This window comes from Pistacia vera, unplaced genomic scaffold (genome assembly GCF_008641045.1).
Source record: "Pistacia vera cultivar Batoury unplaced genomic scaffold, PisVer_v2 Contig592, whole genome shotgun sequence".
Lineage (NCBI taxonomy): Eukaryota > Viridiplantae > Streptophyta > Magnoliopsida > Sapindales > Anacardiaceae > Pistacia > Pistacia vera.
Genome location: NW_022196437.1, coordinates 210 through 23686, shown reverse-complemented (window position 1 = coordinate 23686; position 23477 = coordinate 210). Strand labels below are relative to the sequence as shown.

Below are 23477 nucleotides of genomic sequence, written 5' to 3'. Positions count from 1 at the left end.
AAAACCCTAAAAAATTCTAAACCATAAACCCTGAAAAATCTTAAACCCTAAACCCTAAAACCCCCTAAACCCTAAACCTTAAATCTAAGAAACCCTAAACCCTAAACATTAAAACTAAAACACCCTAAACTCTAAACCCTAAACCTTAATGCTAAAAGCCAAACCCTAAACACTAAACCCTAATAAACCGTAAACCCTAAATCTGAAAAAACTCAAAACCCTAAACTCTAAAACCTAAAAAACCCTAAATCGTAAACCCTAAAAAACCCTGAACCCTAAATCCTAAAAAACATTAAACTCTAATCCTAAAAAAACTGTAAACCCTAAATCCTAAAAAAGCCTAAAACCAAATCCTTAAAAACCGTAACTCTAAGCCCTAAACCTTAAAAACCCTAAGCACTAAAAACCTTAAATTGTAAACACTAAACCCGAAACCCTAAAAAACTGTAAACCCTAAACCCCAAAAAATCCTAAACCGTAAACCCTAGAAAACCCTAACCCTAAATCCTAAAAACCCAAAACCCAAAATCCTAAAAAAGCCAAAACCCTAAGCCCTAAAACCCTAAACGCTAAACCCATAACCCCCAACCTTAAACCTTAAACCCTAAAAAACCTTAAACCTTAAACCCCAAAAAACCCTAAAGCTTAAGCCCTAACAGATCCTAAACCCTAAACACTAAACCTTAACCCCAAAAAACCATAAACCTTAATAAAATCATACACCTTAAACCTTAAAAGAAAAAAAACCTTAAACCTTAAACCCTCAATCCCAAAAAACTTGAAACCCTAAACTCTAAAGCCTAAAAAACCCTAAGCACTAAACCCGAAATAAACCCTAAGTAACCTAAATCCCTGAAAAACGCTAAACCCTTAACCCTAAAACCTAGGCAACGCTAAACCCAAAACCATAAAAAAATTAAACCGTAATCCCTAAAAAACCTAAAAGTCTAAACCCTAAACCCTAAAAAATCCGAAACCCTAATCATAAAAAAACACAAACCCTAAACCCTAAAAAACCGAGAACACTAAACCCTAAAAAACCGCAAACCATAAACACTAAAAAACCCAAAACCTTGAAAAATGCTAAACCCTAAAGCCTAACCCTGAACCCTGAACCCTAGAAAACCTTAAACCATAAACATAAAACCCTAAAAACCCAAAACCCAAAACCTTAAACACTAAAATACCCAAAACTCTAAACCCTAAACCCTAAATGCTAAACCATAAACTCTAAACACTAAACCCTAAAAAACCATTGACCCTAAAAAAGTCTAAACCGTAAACCCTAAACCTAAACATGTTGAAACCCTAAATCCTAAACCCAAAAAAACTGTAACGACTTCTTTCTAGCTAGTATACTCGGAAAATATAATATGATAAAAATACATAAGCATAAAAATGAAAAGTAATTGGCCCAAAAATTTTCTTTACTATATATATTAACTTCTTTACATAACAAAGTATCATATACATTAGCTTGAAAAATGTGGACAGTACTGCCATTTCTCTCCACTTCTCGACGTCCATCTGACCGCTTCTCACCTGTTTCTTGCAAAAACATTTAGAAACAACGGAGTGAGCACTAATTTCTCAGTAAGTAAATCCACTATACTAGCCTTCTCTTTCTGTTGCTCACATTCTAAATTTCTTTCCTTACATTACTCTTCTCTGTTCTTATCTCTATTTCTCACTGTTCTTTCGTTCTCACTTTCTTTATTCTTTCTTTCTAGTTCTCTCTATTCTTCTTTATTCTAATTTCTCACTACCCATGACAGAATTCATGGTACCATGCATAAGTGTGATGCAAATGCACAAATGCATAGAGATGCATTTTCTTTCATCTTTTCTATTTCTTTTTCTGTTTTCTTGTTTCTTTTCTTTCTTCTTCTCTTCTCTTCTTTTCTTTTCTTTTCTTTTCTTTTCTTTTCTTTTCTTTTCTTTCTTTTCTTTTCTTATTCTTTCTTATTTTTTTTTTCTTATTCTTTCTTACTCTTTGCCGATCAGACTTATTGATGCATGGATTCAGAACCCTAGCTGTGTGAGTGAGTACAGTCCTCATCTACATGCACTCTTACGGACTGTATGAATTCTTTTCTTCTTAGGCCACTCATTTAAAGTGGTGTGCAAGTAGGTATATTCTTCTGGGTACAGCCCTCATCCACACGCACTCTTACGGGCAATACAAATTCTTTTTCATACTCTTAGGCTGCTCACTGAAGGCGGTGTCCGTGTGAGAATATTCTTCTTCTTGTCACCCACGGGTTCCCCATCGCAACAACCTTGCTTTCCTTTTCTTTAGCAATGGTTAATCTTTTCTTCAACTCTTGGAAACTTCACAAGTATTTGACCATATAAAAGGATTTCTCTGTTTGGTAAGAGTTGTAAGTGGTTACCAACTGAGCAAATCCTACTACAAACCGTCGATAATAGCTTGCTAGTCCCAAGAAACTTCTAACCTCCTTTATTGTCTTTGGCTTTTGCCATTCAAGAATTGCCTTCACTTTACTAGGATCCACTGATATACCCCCTTTGGAGACAGTATGGCCCAAAAATATAACTTGATCCAGCCAAAACTCACACTTAGAAAACTTGGCAAACAGTTTCTTATCTCTCAATCGCTGTAACACCAATCTTAAGTGTTCCTCATGCTCTTCTCTTGACTTAGAATAAACCAGGATGTCATCAATAAATACCACTCTAAATTGATCATGACAATCATGAAACACCCGATTCCTTCTTTGCCATGGCGAAGCCTGCCAAATCTTAAACTTGATTTGGAGAAGAGTTTCTAGTCTCGAGGACCAACTTTCTTGGCCGCGGCGAAGTTTACACTTTCCAAATTCTTCAGTCTTCCACCTTAATACAAGCAAAACTAAGGGCAACCAAGCAAAAACAAAGGACAAACAAACATAAATAAGCTACGTACCTCAATGTGGGCGTTACAAAAACCTTAAAGCCTACCCTAAAAAACCTTAAACCATAAACCCTAAAAAGCTCAAAATCCTAAACTCTAAAGCGTCAAAACCCCTATCCCTAAAACCTAAACCCTAAATGACCCTAAACCCTAAACAAAGCTGAACCTTTAACTCTAAAAAACCCTAAACCCTAAACAACGCTAAGCCGTAAACCCTAAAAGCCACTAATCCGTAAACCTAAAAAAACCTTAAACCTTAAACCCTAAAAAGCCCCAATCCCTAAACCCTGAAAAAACTTCAACCCTAAACCCTAAAAAACAGTAAACCCTAAAACCTAAAAAACCCAAAACCCTGAAAAATGCTACACCCTACAGCCTGGAAAACCCTAAACCCTAAAAAACCCTGAACCTTACACCTTAAACCGTGAAATACCCACCCTAAAAACCCTAAACCACAACCTTAAACCATAAACCTTAAACACAAAAAAACCCTAAACTTTAAACTCTAAACCCTTAATCCTAAACACTAAACCTTAAAAAATCATAAACCCTAAAAATTCCTACACCCTATACTTTAAAACCTAAAAAACCTTAAACCCTAAACCCTAAAAAACACTAAACCCTAAACCCTAACTCCTAAAAAACCCTACGCCCTAAACTCTAAAGCCTAAAAACCCCTACGCCCTAAACTCTAAAGCCTAAAAAGGCCTAAGCCCTAAACCCTAAAGGCTAAGCCCAAAACACAAACCCATAAAAACTAAAACCCTAAAAAATCGTAAACACAAAAACCCCTAAACCGTAAACCGTAAAAACCATAAACCCTAAACCCTGAATCCAAAAAAATCCTAAACCCTAAATCCTGAAAAACCCAAAATCCAAAACTGAAAAAACCCAAAACCCTAAAAAGCACAAAACCCAAAACAACACTAAACCCTTAACCCTAAAAAATCTTAAACCTTAAACCTTAAAAACTTAAACCCTAAAAAACCCTAAACCTTAAACACTAAAATACCTACACCCTAAACCTTAAAACCTAAAAAACCTTAAACCAAAAACCCTAAATCCTAAAATACTCGAAACCCTTGTTAGAGTAGATTCCCTATAGCCAATCAATTATTGTAGAATTGACTCTTTGTAATAATGTTCATTGATCAATAAAAGGCATTTTATACTATATCGCATAAATCATCATTGTATGTACTGATATATGTCTTTAGAATGGTAGAACCATGATGAGGGTATCAAGTGTTTCAAATCTTGATAGTGAGAACCCTATGAGCACATAAGGTGGCCATTCTAGAAACATCCGTAGCCCCAGTATTATTCTGAAGTAAGGGCACAGATAATACGGTAAGGCTATCATAGTGTTGGACGACCCTGTCGAAATTCAATGACTGATCTCGCTTGTCAAGGTTGTTTGGTGACAACCTGGTGCAACACATGGGTGCTTGCTATAGGCAAGTTCACTAGACTAACCCACCAGAAGATTCCATATGGATGATAACTGATGAGAATGCAAAATGTCATATTTACCCCCTTAATGTTTATCCTTTTATACGTATTTGTTGCCTAATTGTACTCATTATTACTTTATTTTGATTTAGGAAGCAAATGGAGGTGTTAATTGCAAAACGGAACTAATTAGGTGAATTCGAACAGTTTTGACACTGCTTCATAATCTAGGATAACTCTCTCATCCGAGCTCCGATTGAGATGATTCAAAATGCTGTGGAACCATAAGAAATAGATCTACAACTTTTATGTTTTGAGTTTGGAGAGATACTCGCTCCATCAAGGTTTTAATCGGGCTTGAAATTGACGCACCTGCACTGCCAACGTCCTGGAGCATTCTGCCTTGTCATGCAAATCAATTGGGCAGTTTATTATTGGAAGATTTGAAGACATGTGGCACGCAAGTTACAGCTCTGAATCACCACTTTCCTATTTTATTTTAGGACTTTATCTTATTTTCAATTAATTAGAATCAGATTAGGATTAATGTTATTTTAGGATATTAGAATATTTTTTTTAGGAGATTGAGTGGGATTCAAATACTTGAACTGGATTTTTGTTAAGAGGATCAGATTAGGTTTGGGGGAAAACAACACGCCTCTCTCTTCTCTTCTCTTCTCTGAAAATTTCTCTTTGAGTTTTGTTTATGGCCATGAGTGGCTAAACTTTTATAACTTGGTCGAAGGAAACGGAGGCCTCAGAATCAATAAACTTTGAGATCTAATCTATTTTTCTTAGTGTTCAATTTTTGTGTTTGAGTATTGGATGTTTTTCTGTGCCTAATTTTATGATTGTTTTGTTTAATTACTAGGGAGGCCTACTAGTTTATTAATTGTTGCAATCTACTGCTAAGTTAGATATCAAATCCGTAATTGTTTGATCCCTCTAACTTGTGAAGCAATTAGGGTTAATAATTTATGCGTCAGGAATTATTAATCTTAAGAAGAACACTCAACTAAATTAAATACAACCGCTTGAGTTTGTGTTGTTTAGCTTCATCGATTTCTCTAATTCTTAAGGCTGCCACTAGATTAAATCTTGAGCGCTTGTCTAGGGTTGTTTAGTGGTAAGATTAATTAAGATTGCTTGTTTCTTAATTAATTGCAATTAAGGAGAGATAGGAAAATAGTTCCAACGATAAATATTCAGGTATGAATTGATTTAATTTTGCATCAATGATCAGTTGTAAGATTCCGATGGTGGATGTTGACTGAGACCAAGTTTCGTTATATTAATTGATTTCTATTTGAATTGTTTTTTTGTTTTTGTTTTTGCTAAGATTGTTTTCTGTTTTACTCAAAACCCCTCAGCCTTGTTCACATAATATTAAATTCGGCTACACACTCTTCGTGGGATCGACCCTTGCTTACCCTATTTACAGTTCAGTAGTTAGCTTAGGAAGGTTTTTAATCTTGGTTGCCTACGACAGCACACCAATAACCCCAATGTCTATGGAACAAATCCTCTAACGAATGGTGGTGCATGTGATCCTAAGACTTGAGATCACCGGAGCGCCTTGTGCACCGATTGGTGTAGTTTGACAAGAGCCTAACATAGTTCTATTCAGAGCTATAAGGAGTGTATCAAGACTACGGTGGGTAGACAAAGGATTCATCACTCCCGGGTATGGCAGAAGTTATCTCACGATGCAATTTAGTAAATGGCAATGACACTAAAACTATGGCCACAGTGGGATTGAGTTATTGCTGTACCCAATTTATAATATAGGTCATTGGTCTAGTAACTGAATACATACATATCGAGAGTAACCGAGGTTGACACTATTTCTATGCCTCGGTCTCGTCGAGATAACGGATGATGAAAGGATCGAATTGTACGGTAACCATATCGTTGACAAGTAGCTACTTCGCTAAATCTGAATCTATCGTGTGGCCATGATGCCTTGCTAGGGGCCAATCTTGGTCTGTGTGTAGTGAGACGATTAATTGGTGTTAATCGCGATACTTCACACTACCGGTATGATGAGGAGCCTATGGGTCACACACATAGAAGATAATTTAAGAGCCAGCTTAGAAGAAGGGTGTTTTCGTCTTTTTTAGGTGAAAGGTTATTTTGGTAATTTCACAGTGCAATTAAATTTGCTGAGGTCGTAGCCTTTATTTAAATTGATATTAAAATTAAATAAGTGAGATAACGTTTAAATATGTGTTCGCATATATTTAAATAAATTATCATTATTGTTAAATGTTAATATATATATTGTAAATATATATTAATTGAATTTAATTGAGATAATGATAAATTAAAATTAAAATATCTTAAAGGGGATGTTTGGACACAAGGGGAGTTTGGGTTGGAGCCCAAGCCCATTCCATGATAGAATAGGGTATAGTGTGCACTACATCAGTGCACACTTTGTGAAATATTTTAATGCACTCATTCAATCATTGAAAGAAATATTTCCAGCCCCTTTTCTCTTCTCACGCTAGATTGCATTCTTTGGTAAAATCAAATACACTTTGTTTTCTTCTTGGTTCTTAAAGGCTAAAAAGGATCTAGCAAATCCTTCTTTAGTTCCTTAAGGTTATTTTCGTGTGGACTACATCGGTTCAATCCTACACTCGGGTCGGTAGCGAAATACGTTTAGAGACAAGTTGGAGAAGCCTCCAAACATGCATATGATTTCTTAAACCTCTAAAGTAAAATCTGCAGATTTTTATTTAATATATATAAACTGTAAATTTGTACCCTGATCTTGGTTCTAAGGAACGATCTATCATGTAAATTATTTTGTTTTCCACTGCCATAGATGATCGTTTCCTAGCAACCCTAAACTCTAAAGCCTAAAAAACCCTAAGCCCTAAATGCTAATCCATAAACCGAAAAGCCTAAACACTAAACCCTAAAAAATCGTAAACACAAAAAACCTTAAATTATAAACCCCAAACCCTAAGCCTTAAAGTTTAACGCCAAACCCTAAAAAGCACTATACTCTAAACCCTAAATGCTAAACCCAAAACCCCACACCGTAAACACTAAACCTTAAAAAACCGTAAACTATACAAAACCTAAAACCATAAACCTTAAGCCCTAAAAAACCCTAGAACCTAAACGGTAAACCCTAAACCCTAAGCCCCAAAAACCCCTACACCATAAACCCTAAATCCTAAACCCTAAAAAACCTTAAACCCTAAAAAACCCTTAACCCAAAACCCTAAAAAACCCAAAACCCTAAATACTAAACTATAAACCCTAAAAAATTTTAAACTCTAAAAAAATCCTACACCCCAAACCGTAAAAGCTAAAAACCTTAAACCCTAAATCATAAAAAGCTCAAAAACCTAGACTCTAAAGCGTGAAAAACCCTAAGCCTTGAACACTAAACCTCAAAAAACCTAAAACCCTAAAAAACGCTAAACCCTCAAACCCTAAAAAAGGTTTAGCCATAAACCCCGAAAAACCTAAAATCTTAAACCCTAAATACCCCAACCACTAAACCCTAAAAAAAAATTAAACACTAACCCTAAAAAACACTATACTCTAAACCCTAAACCCTAAACCCTCAACCTTAAACACTAAAACACCCTAAACCTTAATGCTAAAACCTAAACCCTAAACACCAAACCCTAGTAAACTGTAAACCCTAAAAAATCCTACACCCTACACCCAAAAACCTAAAAAACCTTAAACCCTAAACCCAAAAAAACACTAAACCCTAAACCCTAAATCCAAAAAAACAGTATACTCTAAATCCTAAAAAAACCCTGAACCCTAAATCCTTAAAAACCTAACCGTAAGCCCTAAACCTTAAAAACCCTAAACACTAAACAACCTTAAATCACGAACACTAAACACTAAAAAACCTTAAACCCAAAACCCTTGCAAACCCTAAACCCTAAAAAATCCAAAACCGTAAACCCTAAAAACCCAAAACCCTGAATCCTAAAAAAGTCGAAACCCTAAGCCCTAAAACTTTAAACGCTAAACCCATAACCTCAAAACTTAAACACCAAACCCTAGAAAACTGTAAAACCTAAAAAAACCTGAAACCCTAAACCCCAAAAAATCTTAGCCCTAATAAATCCTAAACCCCAAAAAACACAAAACCCTAAACCCTAAAAAACCCTAAACTTTAAAACCTAAACCCGAAATGCTAAAGCTTAACCCCAGAAAACTATAAACCTAAATAAAATCATACACCTTACACCCTAAAATAAAAAAAATAAAAAACCTTAAACCCTAAAAAACCATAAACCCTAAACCGCATATCCTAAAAAAATTGAAACCCTAAACTCTAAAGCCTAAAATACCCTAAGACCTAAACCCTAAACCCTAAACAGAGCTAAACCCAAAAACCTAAAAAACATTAAAATGTAATCCCTAAAAAACCCTAAACCCTAAACCCTAAAAAACCCAACACCCTAAACAATGCAAAACCCTAAAGCCTAAAAAACCTTAAACCCTAAACCCTAGAAAAACCAAAACCTTGAACCCTAAAAAACTATAAACAGTAAACCCTAAAAGCCCATAAACCCTAAATCCTAAACTCTAAAAATCCCAAAACCTAAAATCCTATACCCTAAAAACCCTAACCTCTATAGCTTAAACCCTAAACCCTAAAGCTTAAACCCTAAAACCTAAACGCTAAACCCCAAACACTAAAAAACCCTATACTCTAAACCGTAAACGCTAAAACCAAAAGCCTAAACCCTAAGCCTTAAACTCAACAAAAACCCTAAATCCTGAAAAACCCTGAACCCTAAACTCTAAACCCAAAACGCTAAAACTAAAAAACCTAAACCATAAACCCAAAACCTAAAAAAACCTTAAAAACCGTAAATCCTAAAAAAATCCTACACCCTAAACCCTAAACTCTAAAGCCCAAACAACGGTAAAACTTAAACAATAAAAAATCTGAAACCCTAATCCCCCAAAAACCTTAAACCCTAAACCATAAACATTAAAAAGCACAAAACTCTAAACCTGAAACCCCAAACGTTAAAACCTCAACCCTAAACACTAAACCTTAAAAAATTGTAAACGCTAAAAAATCCTACACCCTAAACCCTAAACCCTAAACTAAAAAACCATAAACTATAAATGCTAAACCCTAAACGCTAAATGCTAAACCCTAAAAAAATCGTAAACCCTAAAAAACCTTAAACCCTAAACCCAAAAAAATCCTAAACCCTAAACCATAATCCCTAAACTCTAAACACTAAAACCTACAAAACCCTAAACGTTAAGCACTAAACCCTAAACCCTAAAAATTCTTAAACCCCAAACGCTATAAAACCCTACACCATAAAAAACCATAAACACTAAACCCTAAACCTTAAACCCTAAAAAACCCTAAGCCCTAAACAATAAACACTAAAAAACCCTAAACTCTTAATCGTAAATGCTAAACCCTAAACACTAAACCCTAAAAAACCTTAAACTCTAAAAAATCCTACACTGTAAACCCTAAAACCTAAAAAACCTTAAATCTAAAAAACACGAAACGCTAAACTCCAAAGCCTAAAAAACCCTAAGCCCTAAGCTCTAAAGCATAAAAAATCATAAGCCTTAACCCCTGAACCCTAAACCCAAAACCCTAAACCATAAACACAAAAACCCCTAAACCCAAAAAAATCCTAAACCCTAAAGCCTAAGAAACACTAAACCCTTAACGCTAAAACCTAAACCCAAAATTGAAAAAAAGGCTAAACCCTAAATACTGAAAAACCCTAAACCCTAAAAAATCTTTAACCCTAAAAACCCCTAAACCCTAAACCTTAAACACTAAAACACCCTATACGTTAATGCTAAAACCTAAAGCCTAAACATTAAACCCTAATAAACCATAAACCCTAAAAAATCCTACACTTTTTGGAAAAGGTATGTATTTTATAGAAGAGACAAAAAATGTACAAAAGCAAGGGGCATACCCCAAGAGGATGACTGATAATTCTCAGTAAAAAAATAAACACATGGGAAAACCCACAAAGCCACAAACGGCATAAAAAAAGCATGCAAGCTCCCCACAAAACAAAACAAGAAGATGCCATAAATGACAAAGCCGCAAACTGGCATAAAAGAGCACGCAGGCTCCTTACAAAGCTAAACAGGAAGATGCCATATTGCACAGAGCTAGGTCGAGATCTCGTACTTAGGTGCTAAACCCAAAATCTTGGCCTGGACTAGATCACAAATAGCTAAAATAGTATCTCTACGAGAGCTACAGTGTTGACAAAACACTCTATTATTCCGTTCAAACCATTGGAAATAAACAGTGGCTGAGAGGACAAACTGGGAAAGAAGGTGTCTGAAGTCAGCTTTACGGCTAAGATGCAAGCTAGTCCACTGAAGCATAGAGAGCCAAGAGAGAGTAGGACATGTAGTGAGCTTCCTAGTAGTGACCTCCTGCCAAACATAACTTGAGAAGTCACAGCTAAGAAACAAATGGTCATGGGTCTCTGTAGCTGAATTGCACAAAACACACAGGGTGGATGTAATGACACCATGAGAGCTTAGCCGATCCATGGTGTGAAGCTGACCAAGAGAAGCGAGCTAGAGAATGAAATAGTGGTGTGGAATATGCCCTGGAAACCACAAGAGAAATGGAGTCCCACAAGATGGTTGAGAAGTTCACATCCCGGTTGTCTCACAACACATTCCAGGCAGAATCAATAGAGAAATGCCCAGACGGGTGGCCCTTCCACACAAGATGGTTAAGAAGCCTTGCTGAAGGCTGCACTGTAATGGAGTCCCAGTTATGCTGAAGGTCGGCACTACCCGAACGAAAATCCCACAAACCATCTCGAATAATGTCTAAAACCCGAGAATCCCATGGCAAACCAATGGAAGTCAAAGTTCTAAAAGGGAGTAAGTCACACAAAGGTCCCTACGGTAGCCAGTAATCTCACCACAACATGGTGTCCCTACCATCACTGATACAAGTCCCAATAAGACCCCGACACCAAACCCTGGTAAGTAAAATCTTCCTCCAAGCCCATGAAGCCCCAGACGTAACTCGAATATGCCAAAAGGACTGACCACGGAGGAGAACCAAACGGGCCCAAGAGGATTATACAGAAGACTACACCCTAAACCCTAAAACCTAAAAAACCTTAAACCCTAAAAAACACTAGACCCTAAACCCTAAATCCTAAAAAACTTGAAACCCTAAACTCTAAAGCCTAAAAAACCCTAAACCTTGTACCCTAAACCCTGAACCCTAAAAAATCATAAACAGTAAACCCTAAAACCCCATAAACCCTAAATTCTAAAAAACCCAAAACCTGAAATCCTATACCCTCAAAACCGTAAGCACTAAAGCTTAAACCCTAAATAACCAACACATTAATGTTTTTTAGGGTTTAGCGTTGTTTAGGGTTTAGGGTTTTTTTTGAGTTAAGGGTTCAACATTGTTTAGGGTTTAGGGTTTTTTTTGAGTTAAGGGTTCAACATTGTTTAGGGTTTAGGGTCATTTAAGGTTAAGGTTTAGGGATTTGTGTTTTTTAGGCTTTAGAGTTTAGGGTTTCGAGCTTTTTAGGATTTAGGGTTTTTTAGGGTTTAAGGTTTTTTAAGGTTTAAGGTCTTTTAGGGTTTAGTTTTTTTTAGTGTTTAGGGTTTCAGCATGTTTAGGTTTTAGGGTTTACAGTTTAGTATTTTTTAGGGTTTATGGTTTTTTAGGGTTTAGTGTTTAGAGTTTATGGTTTTGTGTTTAGGGTTTAGGGTTCAGAGTTCTGGGTATTCTTGTGTTTAAGGCTTAGGGTTTAGGGTTTTTTAGCTTTTAACGTTTAGGGTTTACGATTTTTTAGGTTTTAAGGTTTTTTAGGCTTTAGGGTTTAGCATTTTTCATGGTTTTGGGTTTAGTATTTACGGTTTTTTAACGCCCACATCAAGGTACGTAACTTTATTTATGCCTTAGCTAATACCCTTAGTTGAATCTTGTTAGAGTTATCTTGGACAAGTGTTAAAGAGATTCTTTAAAATGTTATTAGCGGTAAAATGGTCATTCCACTCGTAATTAGATGAAAGAGTGGGGAATGAAAAGAAGTAGAATAACATGAAGATGATAATAGAAATGAGGGCATTATTGTAATTGACTAAGGGACATAGATGGATTTTTTAGAAAGTACAAGGGTAATATGGGTAAATATCAATCATATCGTACAAAACACTTTTTCTGAGCAAATTACAAACTTAGAAGAACTTGAAGCTTCATACACCATCAGCAACAAAGAAAAATGCCAATATCAGAAACACCGAAGATAGAAAAAAAAAATCACCACTGGAACAAAGTTGAATAAAAAACTCTAGGAGCTTCCCATGATTTAGACTTGCAATGTAACTTAGAAATAGTTACCAAGCAGCCACATCCTTTGAATGCCTTCAAATTAGAAAGAATAAATTAACAAACTGATTGAATTCAGATGAAAATAAACCAAATTCAATCATTCAAAACCCAGATAATATAAAAGTCACTAAGCATGACTATTCAGCTCAACTACAGTCAAAGAGGCAATTTTCAACTAGAAACCAAAACCTAGTCCAATATTTAAGGCACCAAGCATGACTATTCAGCTTAACTACACGACCGCCATGTAAGATCGTATCAACTTTCATTCCAAAAAGAAACATCCAGTTGGTACTAAACACAAAATACAACTCAAACTTTACAGAGTCCAGGCAAGACTTTTGAGCTTAAACATGTTAGAGTAGATGCCCTAGAGCCAATCAATTATTGTAGAATTGACTCTTTGTAATAATGTTCATTAATAAAAAAAAGGCATTTTATTCTATATCGCGTAAATCATTATTATTGCAATATGTATTGATATATGTCCTTAGAATGGTAGAGCCGTGACGAGGGTATCAAGTGTTTCAAATCTTGATAGTGAGAACCGTATGAGCACATATGGTGGCCATTCTAGAAATGTCCGTAGCCCCAGTATTATTCTGAACTAAGGGCACAGATAATACGGTAAGGCTATCATAGTGTTGAACGACCCTGTCGAAAGGCAGTGACTGATCTCACTTGTCAAGGTTGTTTGGTGACAACCTGGTGCAACACATGGGTGNTTTTCAAGTATTTGTATGATTCTAGATTGATCTGATGGTACTTTTCTAATGCTTAATAATGTATTAAGATTAGAATATACACAAAATTAATGAATTATCATTTCTCACATGGATGGGCATATTTGTTAATGTTAGTATCTAATATTATTATTCTTCATCACCTTCAAGCCATTTCATGGAAATTGTTTCACATGACTCACTTCCATTATATTATATTCTCCATCTTTTTAGCATCATCACCATCGTCAAGGCAACGACAAGACGATCTCATCAGTATCAGCATATTCTTATTGGAAAATAAAATTATCATCGATCAATCATCCAAAATTTGCAATGCCATGCATGAACTATAGTTGGAAAATTGATACGCCTTATGTTCAGATTTTTGCATGTCTCACTCATCCGTCGTTTCGAACTCAAATTGCCTATATTTTTAGAGTAATGCTATAGTTACCAAAAGGAGCGTATCAAATTCATACACCGAATGACGTGACAAAATCCTGACCATCGATTAATATGAGTTTGCGCTCTTTTCGGTAACTATATTATTTTCTATCTTTTTATCCTTCTTTACATATTGGAGATTCACTGTTAAAAAGAGTTAAACACATTAGTCAAAGTACTACTTTGATCTTTTCGCCCATAAAACTATCAAAGAGTTGACTTCACTCTTTTAGAATTATCAAAAGCGTATTGGAGAGGTCTTGGACTTATAAAAGGGATAGTATTTCCACATAATAGGTTAACCTTTTGGATGTAAATCTCTTAGTTCGTGACAAGTGGTATCAGAGCGGACTTGGTATGTCTTTTGATTTCTTGGAGGTAGACGGGTAGGTAGGGGACGCCACTTGTGACGAAGGCGTCACAAGATTGATTGGGGAGAATGTAACGAATCTCACATCAGAAGCGTATTAGGGAGATTTTAGGCTTATAAGGGGGAGTCCCTCCACCTAACAGGTTAATCTTTTGAGTATGAAACTTCCCGTAGTAACGCATGGTTGTTGTGTACAATTACCATAAAGAGTTTGACCTGAGCAACCATCAAAAGAGACTTCAACATTAGAGTGATTAGTTTAGTCTCATCTCATTGTTAATATTTTTTAGAGTTTGTAATTTTCGTAAAGCTCGAAGAAACATGGCCAGCCTCTAAACTGGGATGACTTACAGAAGATGAAATGTTCATGGAATGTTGCACTTGAAGTGATGAGATTCCTTGAGGTGATGAGATTCATACCCGCATTTCAAGGAACCTTTAGAGAGGCTAAATTGGACTTCAATTATGAAGGTTATAACATTCCTAAGGGCTGGAAGGTATAGATTATCAATTAGTTACAACCTTTTTTATCTTTTTGTAAGGTAATTATATAAATATTTTACTAATTTTGCATTTTTTTATGTGGATGTATAGATCTTTTGGTGAGTATGTACCACGAACAAGAATCCTGATTATGTTATGGAGCCAGAAAAGTTTGATCCAATGAGGTTTGAGAAAACAAATAATAAGAATGGTCCTCCTCCTTACTGTATGCTAGAATCTTAATGCTGTCTTTTCTGCATCATGTTGTGAAGAACCTCAAATGGGAGATAATATTTCCCGATGAACAGATTTTAGGTGGTATAATCCCAACACCAGCACAACGGCTTCCTGTTAGGCTCTACTCATACTTGGCTTGATTAATTTTCTAAGTGTTTAGTTACTATACTGAGTAATATCATCACCTTCACTAGGAAAATTGAATCAGAATCTAATGGTTCAAGACTTCAAGTAAAATAATGTTATCCCAGTATCATAGAATCAATCTATTAACAATAAAATGGCTTGAATCGTTGTAACGTAGATACGGAGTTAAAATCTTGTAAATAAGAAGAGTAATGTTAGGTTTATAACCTAATCTCACAACCTTCTTTTACAACCCTTGACGTAGTAGTTCGTCATTGATCAGCTCGCAAAATAGATCCTATCTTCTTGTATGGGTCTTATCTGCCCATTTGCAAACTAACTAATGATGAGTTGCCACGTCGGAGGTTGTGAGAGAATGTTGTAAGAGAAGGTTATAAATCTAGCATTATTGAAAGAGAAATACTAGATGTACAAAGACTCCTACAAGGAGTCTTTGTACAAGGAGTCTTTGTACAAAATGATGTGGCAACTGCCACACCACTAATTTGTGAAAAGAAAGAGATGATTGATGTGAAACTAGTGGTGTATGGGTCTTATTTGCCCATTTGCAAACTAACTAATGATGAGTTACCACGTCGGAGGTTGTGAGAGAATGTTGTGAGAGAAGGTTATAAACCTAGCATTATTGAAAGAGAAATGCTAGATGTACAAAGTTTGTACAAAATGATGTGGCAGCTGCCACACCACTAGTTTGTGAAAAGAAAGAGATGATTGATATGAAACTAGTGGTGTAACAACTGCCACATCAATTTATACAAAGACTCTTTATAAGAGTTTTTGTACCTTTGGCATTTCCCTTATTGAAATTGAATTTCTTTTGCATCCCTATTTTTTATGTGTAGAATGTAGATGCTTTGATTGTCATAAGTTTCTATCTCTTCATCAAATTAACGGGTCCATAATTCAGTAGGCCAAATTATTGGGGATAAATGATATTTTTCCTAGGAGATATTGTAAAGAACTAACCATTTTTCAGTCAAGTGCGTCATGCTTTTATCGGATTTTGCAAAGCAAAGCCTAATTGAAGGGAAGTGGGAGTCGGCCTAATCGCAAAGCAAAGCAAAGCCTGTGTACTCGCCCGCAAGGAGATTATACTACACGACCGTATCGATAAATTCCTGTCTTCTTTGATTTTTCAAAGAAATGGAAATATCAATAATTAAAAGTCAACGAGTTGGAAAAAGACAGCTGAGACATCCATCATCTCTGAATGTGGTTTTGGTGAGCACTTTGCCTAATCCACTTGGAGAAAAATTTTGGTCATTTTGAAGACAACAAAAAGTCAATGCCAAATTGATATTTTGGAGAACTTTCCCTCAAATTTAAACAAAAAAGGTTGACACCCTCATAGATTTTTCCTTTTTCTAATGTCTCTATGTCTGAAATGTTTTGACATTTATTATATACATGTTCCAAATATCAAGATTGAATTCACATATGTAGATGAAGAAGATAAGAGAGACAGACTGGAGAAGCTAGCAATTGCTTTTCCACTCATTCATGTAGAGCTGGTCAAGGACTAGTCCCATGCAGGCCCAGGCCTGGTCCCGAATGGGACCAGTCGCTCATGGGCCTAAGACCAGTCCCAGGCCCATGAGCAATTTTAAAACTCGGACCAGTCCTTAGGACCGATCCGATGGACCTGAAAAATTTCTCTTTTCCCCTTGATTTTTTTTATATTTTAGGGGAGAAACGAAATTTTGTAAGGGGTTTTTAATATTTTTCAGGCTTGGAAAATTTTTTTTTAATGAATTTTGTAAATTTTTATTTGAACCCCTATAATTTATGTTTGTTTCAAAATTTATAAGAGGTTTTATGTAATTGTATAAGAGACTAAAACGAAAATATTTAAAAAAATTTGGACCTGGGCTTGGGACCGGAGGAGGGCCCAGTGGAGGGACCGGGCCTTCCTCCTTGGGCCTGGTCCCAAATTGGGTTTTTGGGTTGAGTTTTTGGACCCAGTCCCAAATGCCCACCTCTATATTCATGCATAATCCCAGTCCAATACCTCCATGCATCATGTTGCAATACAACTAATCAACGAGAAATTAAGTGTCTTCTACTAACACTGATGTGACATAGGATGTACAAAAGACTTTCTCCCCAATTTGTGTTAAATGCGCATAAAGTTTAAGAAAATGGAACAACAAAAGGTTTATGAATAGAGTTAATTTTATTGTACACTATTTAGAGGACTCACAACATGTATAACTAATTAAACAGCATGATAAAGGTTTCTCTATCTTTCAAACCCTTCAGAGCTAAATCGGTCCCCAAAAATTTTCACACTAGATCTCAAGATGATGTTTATAATTTATTAAAATAAGAATGAACAATGTGGGCTTACTCAATGTGAGTTGAAGAAATGGCTGACGTAATTTCTTTGGTTCGTGGATCACTACTTTCTAAACAAACGCCGCGAGGGTCTTCTCTAACTAACAATGCCAGAACATTGTGTGAACTCCATGTTTTGGTCAAGTTGCTGCCTGAATCCCCTAATGTAACAGCAAAAATAGCATCAAATCCACCTGCTCCAGGAACTCCGGCCAACAAAACTCCTTCCACGTTCATAGTAGCATTTAAAAGCTGAGTTTGTGACTCAGGTTCTATCTGCAATTTGAGAAAGTCGGGGAGAATATAAGAAGTGATGACATGACAGACAGGATGTAAGACCAATAAAGCAACTGCTTAAGCAAAATATTAAATGCTGNCAGGTCGGGTTATAAATTTTCATATTCATTGAAAATCCTAAAAATTAAAACATCAATATGTAAACAATTGAAGATCGGAATGTTAGGGCTTTTGAAGAGAAATGACCGATGAGTGCAATAGTGGCAACGACAACGATTTTTGGTGAGTGAATCGATCGGAAATCACAAAACAATATCGTCGAAAAAAGCCCGTCATCGCCAACGATTGGAAGGCAAACAGGGGAGTGGTATAATGGGTTTTGGTCAGGAGGTTGGAGGGAGTGTTTTCTTGGTGATGGGGAGTATTGTCCTAGTTGGAAACAAGCCCTATTTACCGACGTCAATGATGGTGTTTGGGGTTTTTTTACAAGATTTCAAACCTATAAAGACTTACACATAATTTTTAAGGGTATTTTTGTTAAATTTCAAACCTTTGAGCACAGGTATGACCCACCAGTCAAACCGATCAATCAAGACTCGACTACTTTGCCGAGTTTCACCCCGAGTTGGGTTTTAAAACATTGCATTTAACAGGGTTGTTACTCTACCTAACCTAGCCAGATGTTGAAAGTTTTTGAGTTAAAATTGAATATAATTACTAAATTAATTAAGTAAATAATCAAAGTTGATGAGATATTGAAACTATTTAACCGTTATGTTTCCTATCATGGACTAAATTATACAAACTGCAATAAAATCCGGATACAAGTCAAGAAAGATATTGCACAATGGTGACCAAAACAAGACATGAGTAGAAGCCTGACAATATTTAAGTGTCCTATGTTGAAGTGTCCTCCATTGCTGGGCAGGAGAAATACATTCAACCATATGTTGGGGCTAAGCACTCGTCGACCATATCCACAAGGTTTGGATTTTCCAGTGCTGCTGCCACTCGTTCTTTATCATTCAGTTGTTTATTAACTGCATTAGAAAGGAATATAGTGTATAAATACCATGACATAATTTATATAAGGTTTTCTAGAGTTAATAATCCGATCATGCCATTCAAAACCTGCGCTTTGTATTTCAATAAAGCATATCTAGGAAATGCTATAAGCCCCAATTAACTTGTCTGTGAAAACGGATAAGTTATAGAGAGGGAAACAACTCAAAGTTCTTGGCAAGATGTTACTAATGTGATAGGAACTCACTCCAATAATTCAACAATTGGGCTGGGTCAGAGGTCTTTCATGGGCTTAGATAGAACTCTCCTTGGAAAACTGGCTTACCGAAGGAAGGTGCCCAAGCCCTTATAACCCACATGCCTACCATTTTTCCTTCCAATGTAAGATCCTAACATTCCACTACGCTTCCGCAACCAATATCAACGTCGGCCTCTTTACCCTCTAGGTGACTACTCGGATCCCTTTTCCCTTGGGCCTCCATACCCTTTTCAGGATAGCAGCCTGAGCCCAAGGTCAGTCTGCCATGAGTCAACCTGCCACGCGTGCTCTGCCACGTAGGCGTAGGATCATGCTCTGATATCAATGGATAGGAACCCACTCCAATAACTCAACAATTGGGTTGGGCTATGGGTCTTTCATGAATTTGGATAGAACTCTCCTTGGAAAATTGGCTTCCCAAGGAGGGTGCCCAAGCCCTTATAACCCAAATGTCCACCATTTTCCCTTCCAATGTAGGATCCTAACATAATGCCAGAACAGTGATCAAGGTTAGTGGTTCTACATCTAATAGGCTTTAGATGCGAGCGGGGTCATAAGTCACAATTCAACTCCACATTAGAGTCATATTGACATGATCCACCAAAAAGAGCACGAAGCTTTTTGCAGGATCCAGTCCAAATAACAAAAAGAAAAGGACAAGAGAAAGTGAGAAAGCATGCAAGTACCTGCAGCTTCTGTTGCATGAGTTCCGGGTGCTACCCTTATATCCACCTATTAACAATAACCTTGAACAATTAGAAAGTGAAGTGATGATAGAAATGAGGGTGGTCAGATGCATGTAAGACAATCAGTGTTGAGACCAGCTTAGCAATAAAACATTGTAAATTTCATCCATAAAGTACAACAAATAGAAACTTAAAACCATAATATGACAAAAGACTGGATATTGTAACAGCAGGGCTAGTGACACAGCCACAAGTATGTGGAAACTTCATCCTTATGAATCACTTAACAATGATTATAGCAAGTAAACTCCAATCATTCTGCATATACTAGAGATATTTTTTTGGGACCCGCTAAAAACGTAAATATTGATACTCATTAATTGGTGATCCATGTCTTCCTACAATTATAGTTTTGTGCACCAACAATGCCCTTGAAGGAGAAACCGAACAACCAATCATGATAAAGAGAAGAAAGAAGAACTCCATTGACAAACGGGTATTACGGATTCATAGTATCAAGTTTATTTTTCTATTTCTTTTTCTATTGATACTATAAAGAAGTAAAACAGATATTGGACCAGGTATCCTTTACAACAACAAAACCCATCTAGTATCAGGGTCGAAGGCTTTACAAAGACTATTATGAATGTGTATAATCTGTGCAAAAAAGAACAAACCAAAAAGAAATATTACTACAGCCTAAACAGCCCCAAAAACACAACAAAACTATCATGAATCTACATGATACTAGTTTCTTGTTCCAAAACAACCCATATTTCGGTTGTCCGGAGATAGGCCCACTTTCCCAAGCCAGACAAAAATAAAAAAGGAAACAAAGCCTACTCAAAGAAAGAACCTTGCCTCAAATTAGTAATATAAAGTATCAAGAAATATCAAACAACATATAAACCCCTAGTCCAATGACACAGCAGCACTAGAATACACTGGCCCTAGTAATGTAACAAATCATCCTGAGATCTATAAAAAAATACTTCATCCATTACACTTCCATAGATCCCATATGTAGTAATTGTGTATGGTGAAGAAAAATTAAATGGCAAGCTGTCAACCAAATTAATACCTTGTAACGCATAGGAAGACTCCTCATAAGTTTCACCCGCAAGCACAGACCAATAACTGTTGCCATACTGCAGTGTTCAACTGTTGGAGTGAATGTGACCCTGAATGAGAACATATTACTTATTCATTAAATTTTCCAACCTAACTTGATTATGAAATAATGAACACGATTAAGATAACCTTTCACCTTACATAGCTATGCTCATCATCCACCTCAATTGCATCTTCTGTAATTACTTTGAGTTCTTCCAATGAGTATGGGTGCTCTGGATCTTTTATATCTCTTACATGATTTAAGAATGTTAAGGAAATAAATTAATACACAACCATCATACAGTTTTGTTCAGAAGTCATTGATCCCTTTTCAAATTATTCTAATTCGTAAATAATTGATTCTATAAAAGAAAAAAGACAAAATGTCAAGAAACATACTGTGCTAAAATAATTTGTTACTAAGTTTAACAGACAGAAAAACACATATTTGCAACAGATTATGTTTCCACAGAAACCACAAAAATGTTATCTCAGTTATTATAAGCATCGTGAGATTTACTGCTGGCATCAGATTTAAAGTCAAAAAGGATATCAAATACTTCTTGTTGGTCAATTGGTTCGACAGCATACTCGTCTGCATTACTAATGAAACTTCGAACTCGTCGTTCCTTCTTTTCATACACTGTTGGATTTGCATTTATCAACCCAGAAACCATCTTCACTGCTGTAATTTAAATAGATTACAAAAAAGCAAACTCCTGCACAGTCAAATAATATTGCAACAAATAAACTATCATTCATTATTTCATGCATAACAAAAATAAGTAAATTCAAATGTCAACTAAATCAGCCTACAAACATTTAATCACACTACAGACTAGGAAATGTATAGTAACATGCAAACGTATTTGCTTCCATTTTTTACCACTAAACCGCTAACAAATATTTCATATTGCCACCAAAAATAATAATAACAAGGAGGTTGACTTCACAACTTATTTAAGGACATCTCTTGTAAAAGATAACTAGTCACATTATTTCTACCTTGCAAAAAGTTTCTTTAATCTTAGCATGCTATTAACCTCATCTGTTAGGTTTACTTCAAGGCAACTCCGGCAAGCTATCGGCTGCATATATTAGGGTCTCATATTTACCACTTAAAAATTTTTCCAGCAGCAACCAACCATAAAATAATCTGTACGTCTGAATCACTGGATTTTGATTTACAAAGAAAGATTTTAAACTGATTTTGAAGTCTTATAAGCCCCAAAACGAGGGAAACAAACCTCCTACGTTCACTAATAGTGTACAACAAAAGGTTTGGCTTCCTAAACTCTTCAAAAGAAAATAATATAATTATAAAATCTCTAGGTTCCAGATTCTCGGTGCTAATCATATTTCCTTAAAAAAAAGCAATAATGAAGGACAACTAATATACAAAGATGAACTTTTCTGCATCATGATGCTATGCAAGACAGCAATTGACAATGAATATAACATTAAGCAACTGGTTAGGGTTTATATTAAAATTTCAATTAATTATATAAAAGGCAGTCGTGCAAAGGTGCATAAGCCACTTCAATCGACAAAAAGAATTATAATCAATATAAAATTATCAGCGGGAACATAAACAAACAAGCGAACAGCCACAGAGAAACGAAAATAGAAAATTTAAAATAAAGAAGAAGAAGAAGATGCCTTGTGAGGGAGACGAAAGCAGAAGACGATTGAGCAACGGTTGAAACAGAGAAAATAGTGTAAGGTGTTTTCGGCGAAGGATTGATTGGGTCAATTACGGATTCGAGTCCAAGTCGGATCAAAGATATTGGTGCGTTTAATATTTCTATCAATATTCTCCGTGCTATTCTCAAAATATTTGTTTATTTAATTATTTAAATAATATTAGTATACTCTTTTAATTATTTTTAAACATCTTAAATTTATTAATTTCATTAAATATTTCTAAAAAAAAATTTAAAAGTTAATAAAAACACTTTTCCTTATCCACAATTGTCAGATTTTGACTACCACTGTAGAATCTATCACAACAGCTTACAAACAACTAGAACTGATTGGTAATTCACCGATCTAGTCATCGTTGACGATCAACGATAACTATATTTTTTACCATCGTTGACAGTCAGATCTGACCTTTAACGACCGTTGACGGCTAGATCTGATCGTCAATCTGGCCTATCTGACTAAAAAAGGTAAGATTGATGCACGTACGACCAAATCCAATCGGTTTGCATCGTAATGTTAGATTCTGATCAGATTCTGATAGTGGTGGCCAAAATTTGGCACTATCAGTAGATGAGAGTGTTTTTGTCATTTTACAAAATTTTTATATATTAGAGTATTTAGTTAAATTAGCAAACCTACGGGGTTTTTATGTTAATTTTTAAATTTTACCTCATAATACTCACTCTATTCAATTACCCAATATTATTCCTAAAATTATATCCAAAATAATAAAACAAATTGACCCAAGCTTTTCTTTGGGCCATTGTCATGCATTGAGGTTGGAATTTTTTTTTTTTTTTTTCAATCGAGATATTTGGGTCAGTGTGCGTTTGTCTAAACTAATTTTTAAAGTCCACCGTTGAACATCTTATAAGTATAAAGGATAAGATAAGTACAAATATTATTCAACATTGTCAACTTCTTTAAATAAATATGTGAAATAGCAGGAAGATAGGGTGGTCCTTCCCGTACAGGATCCAGGCT

The 23477-nt window shown here is 35.7% G+C and overlaps 1 protein-coding gene across 4 annotated transcripts; it reads right to left on the bottom strand.

Annotated features, from left to right (window-relative positions):
• Positions 1–18434: 18434 nt before the first annotated feature.
• Positions 18435–22608, bottom strand: LOC116109974 (protein AE7-like). 4 transcript variants are annotated; one of them, XR_004124819.1, is made up of 7 exons: positions 22449–22608; positions 21343–21508; positions 20944–21049; positions 20758–20857; positions 19677–19722; positions 18979–19471; positions 18435–18748 (listed from the first exon to the last, which is right to left on the bottom strand). XR_004124819.1 is itself a non-coding variant. In XM_031396214.1 (6 exons), exons 2-6 carry the CDS (start codon positions 21464–21466, stop codon positions 18648–18650), a joined length of 477 nt encoding a protein of 158 aa, XP_031252074.1. In that variant the 5' UTR covers positions 21467–21474; positions 22449–22608; the 3' UTR covers positions 18440–18647. The 4 variants fall into 4 exon arrangements, 1 of the variants encoding a protein (XP_031252074.1); XR_004124818.1 differs by having other exon boundaries at positions 21343–21474; XR_004124820.1 differs by having other exon boundaries at positions 21343–21471.
• Between the last annotated feature and the right edge of the window lie 869 nt (positions 22609–23477).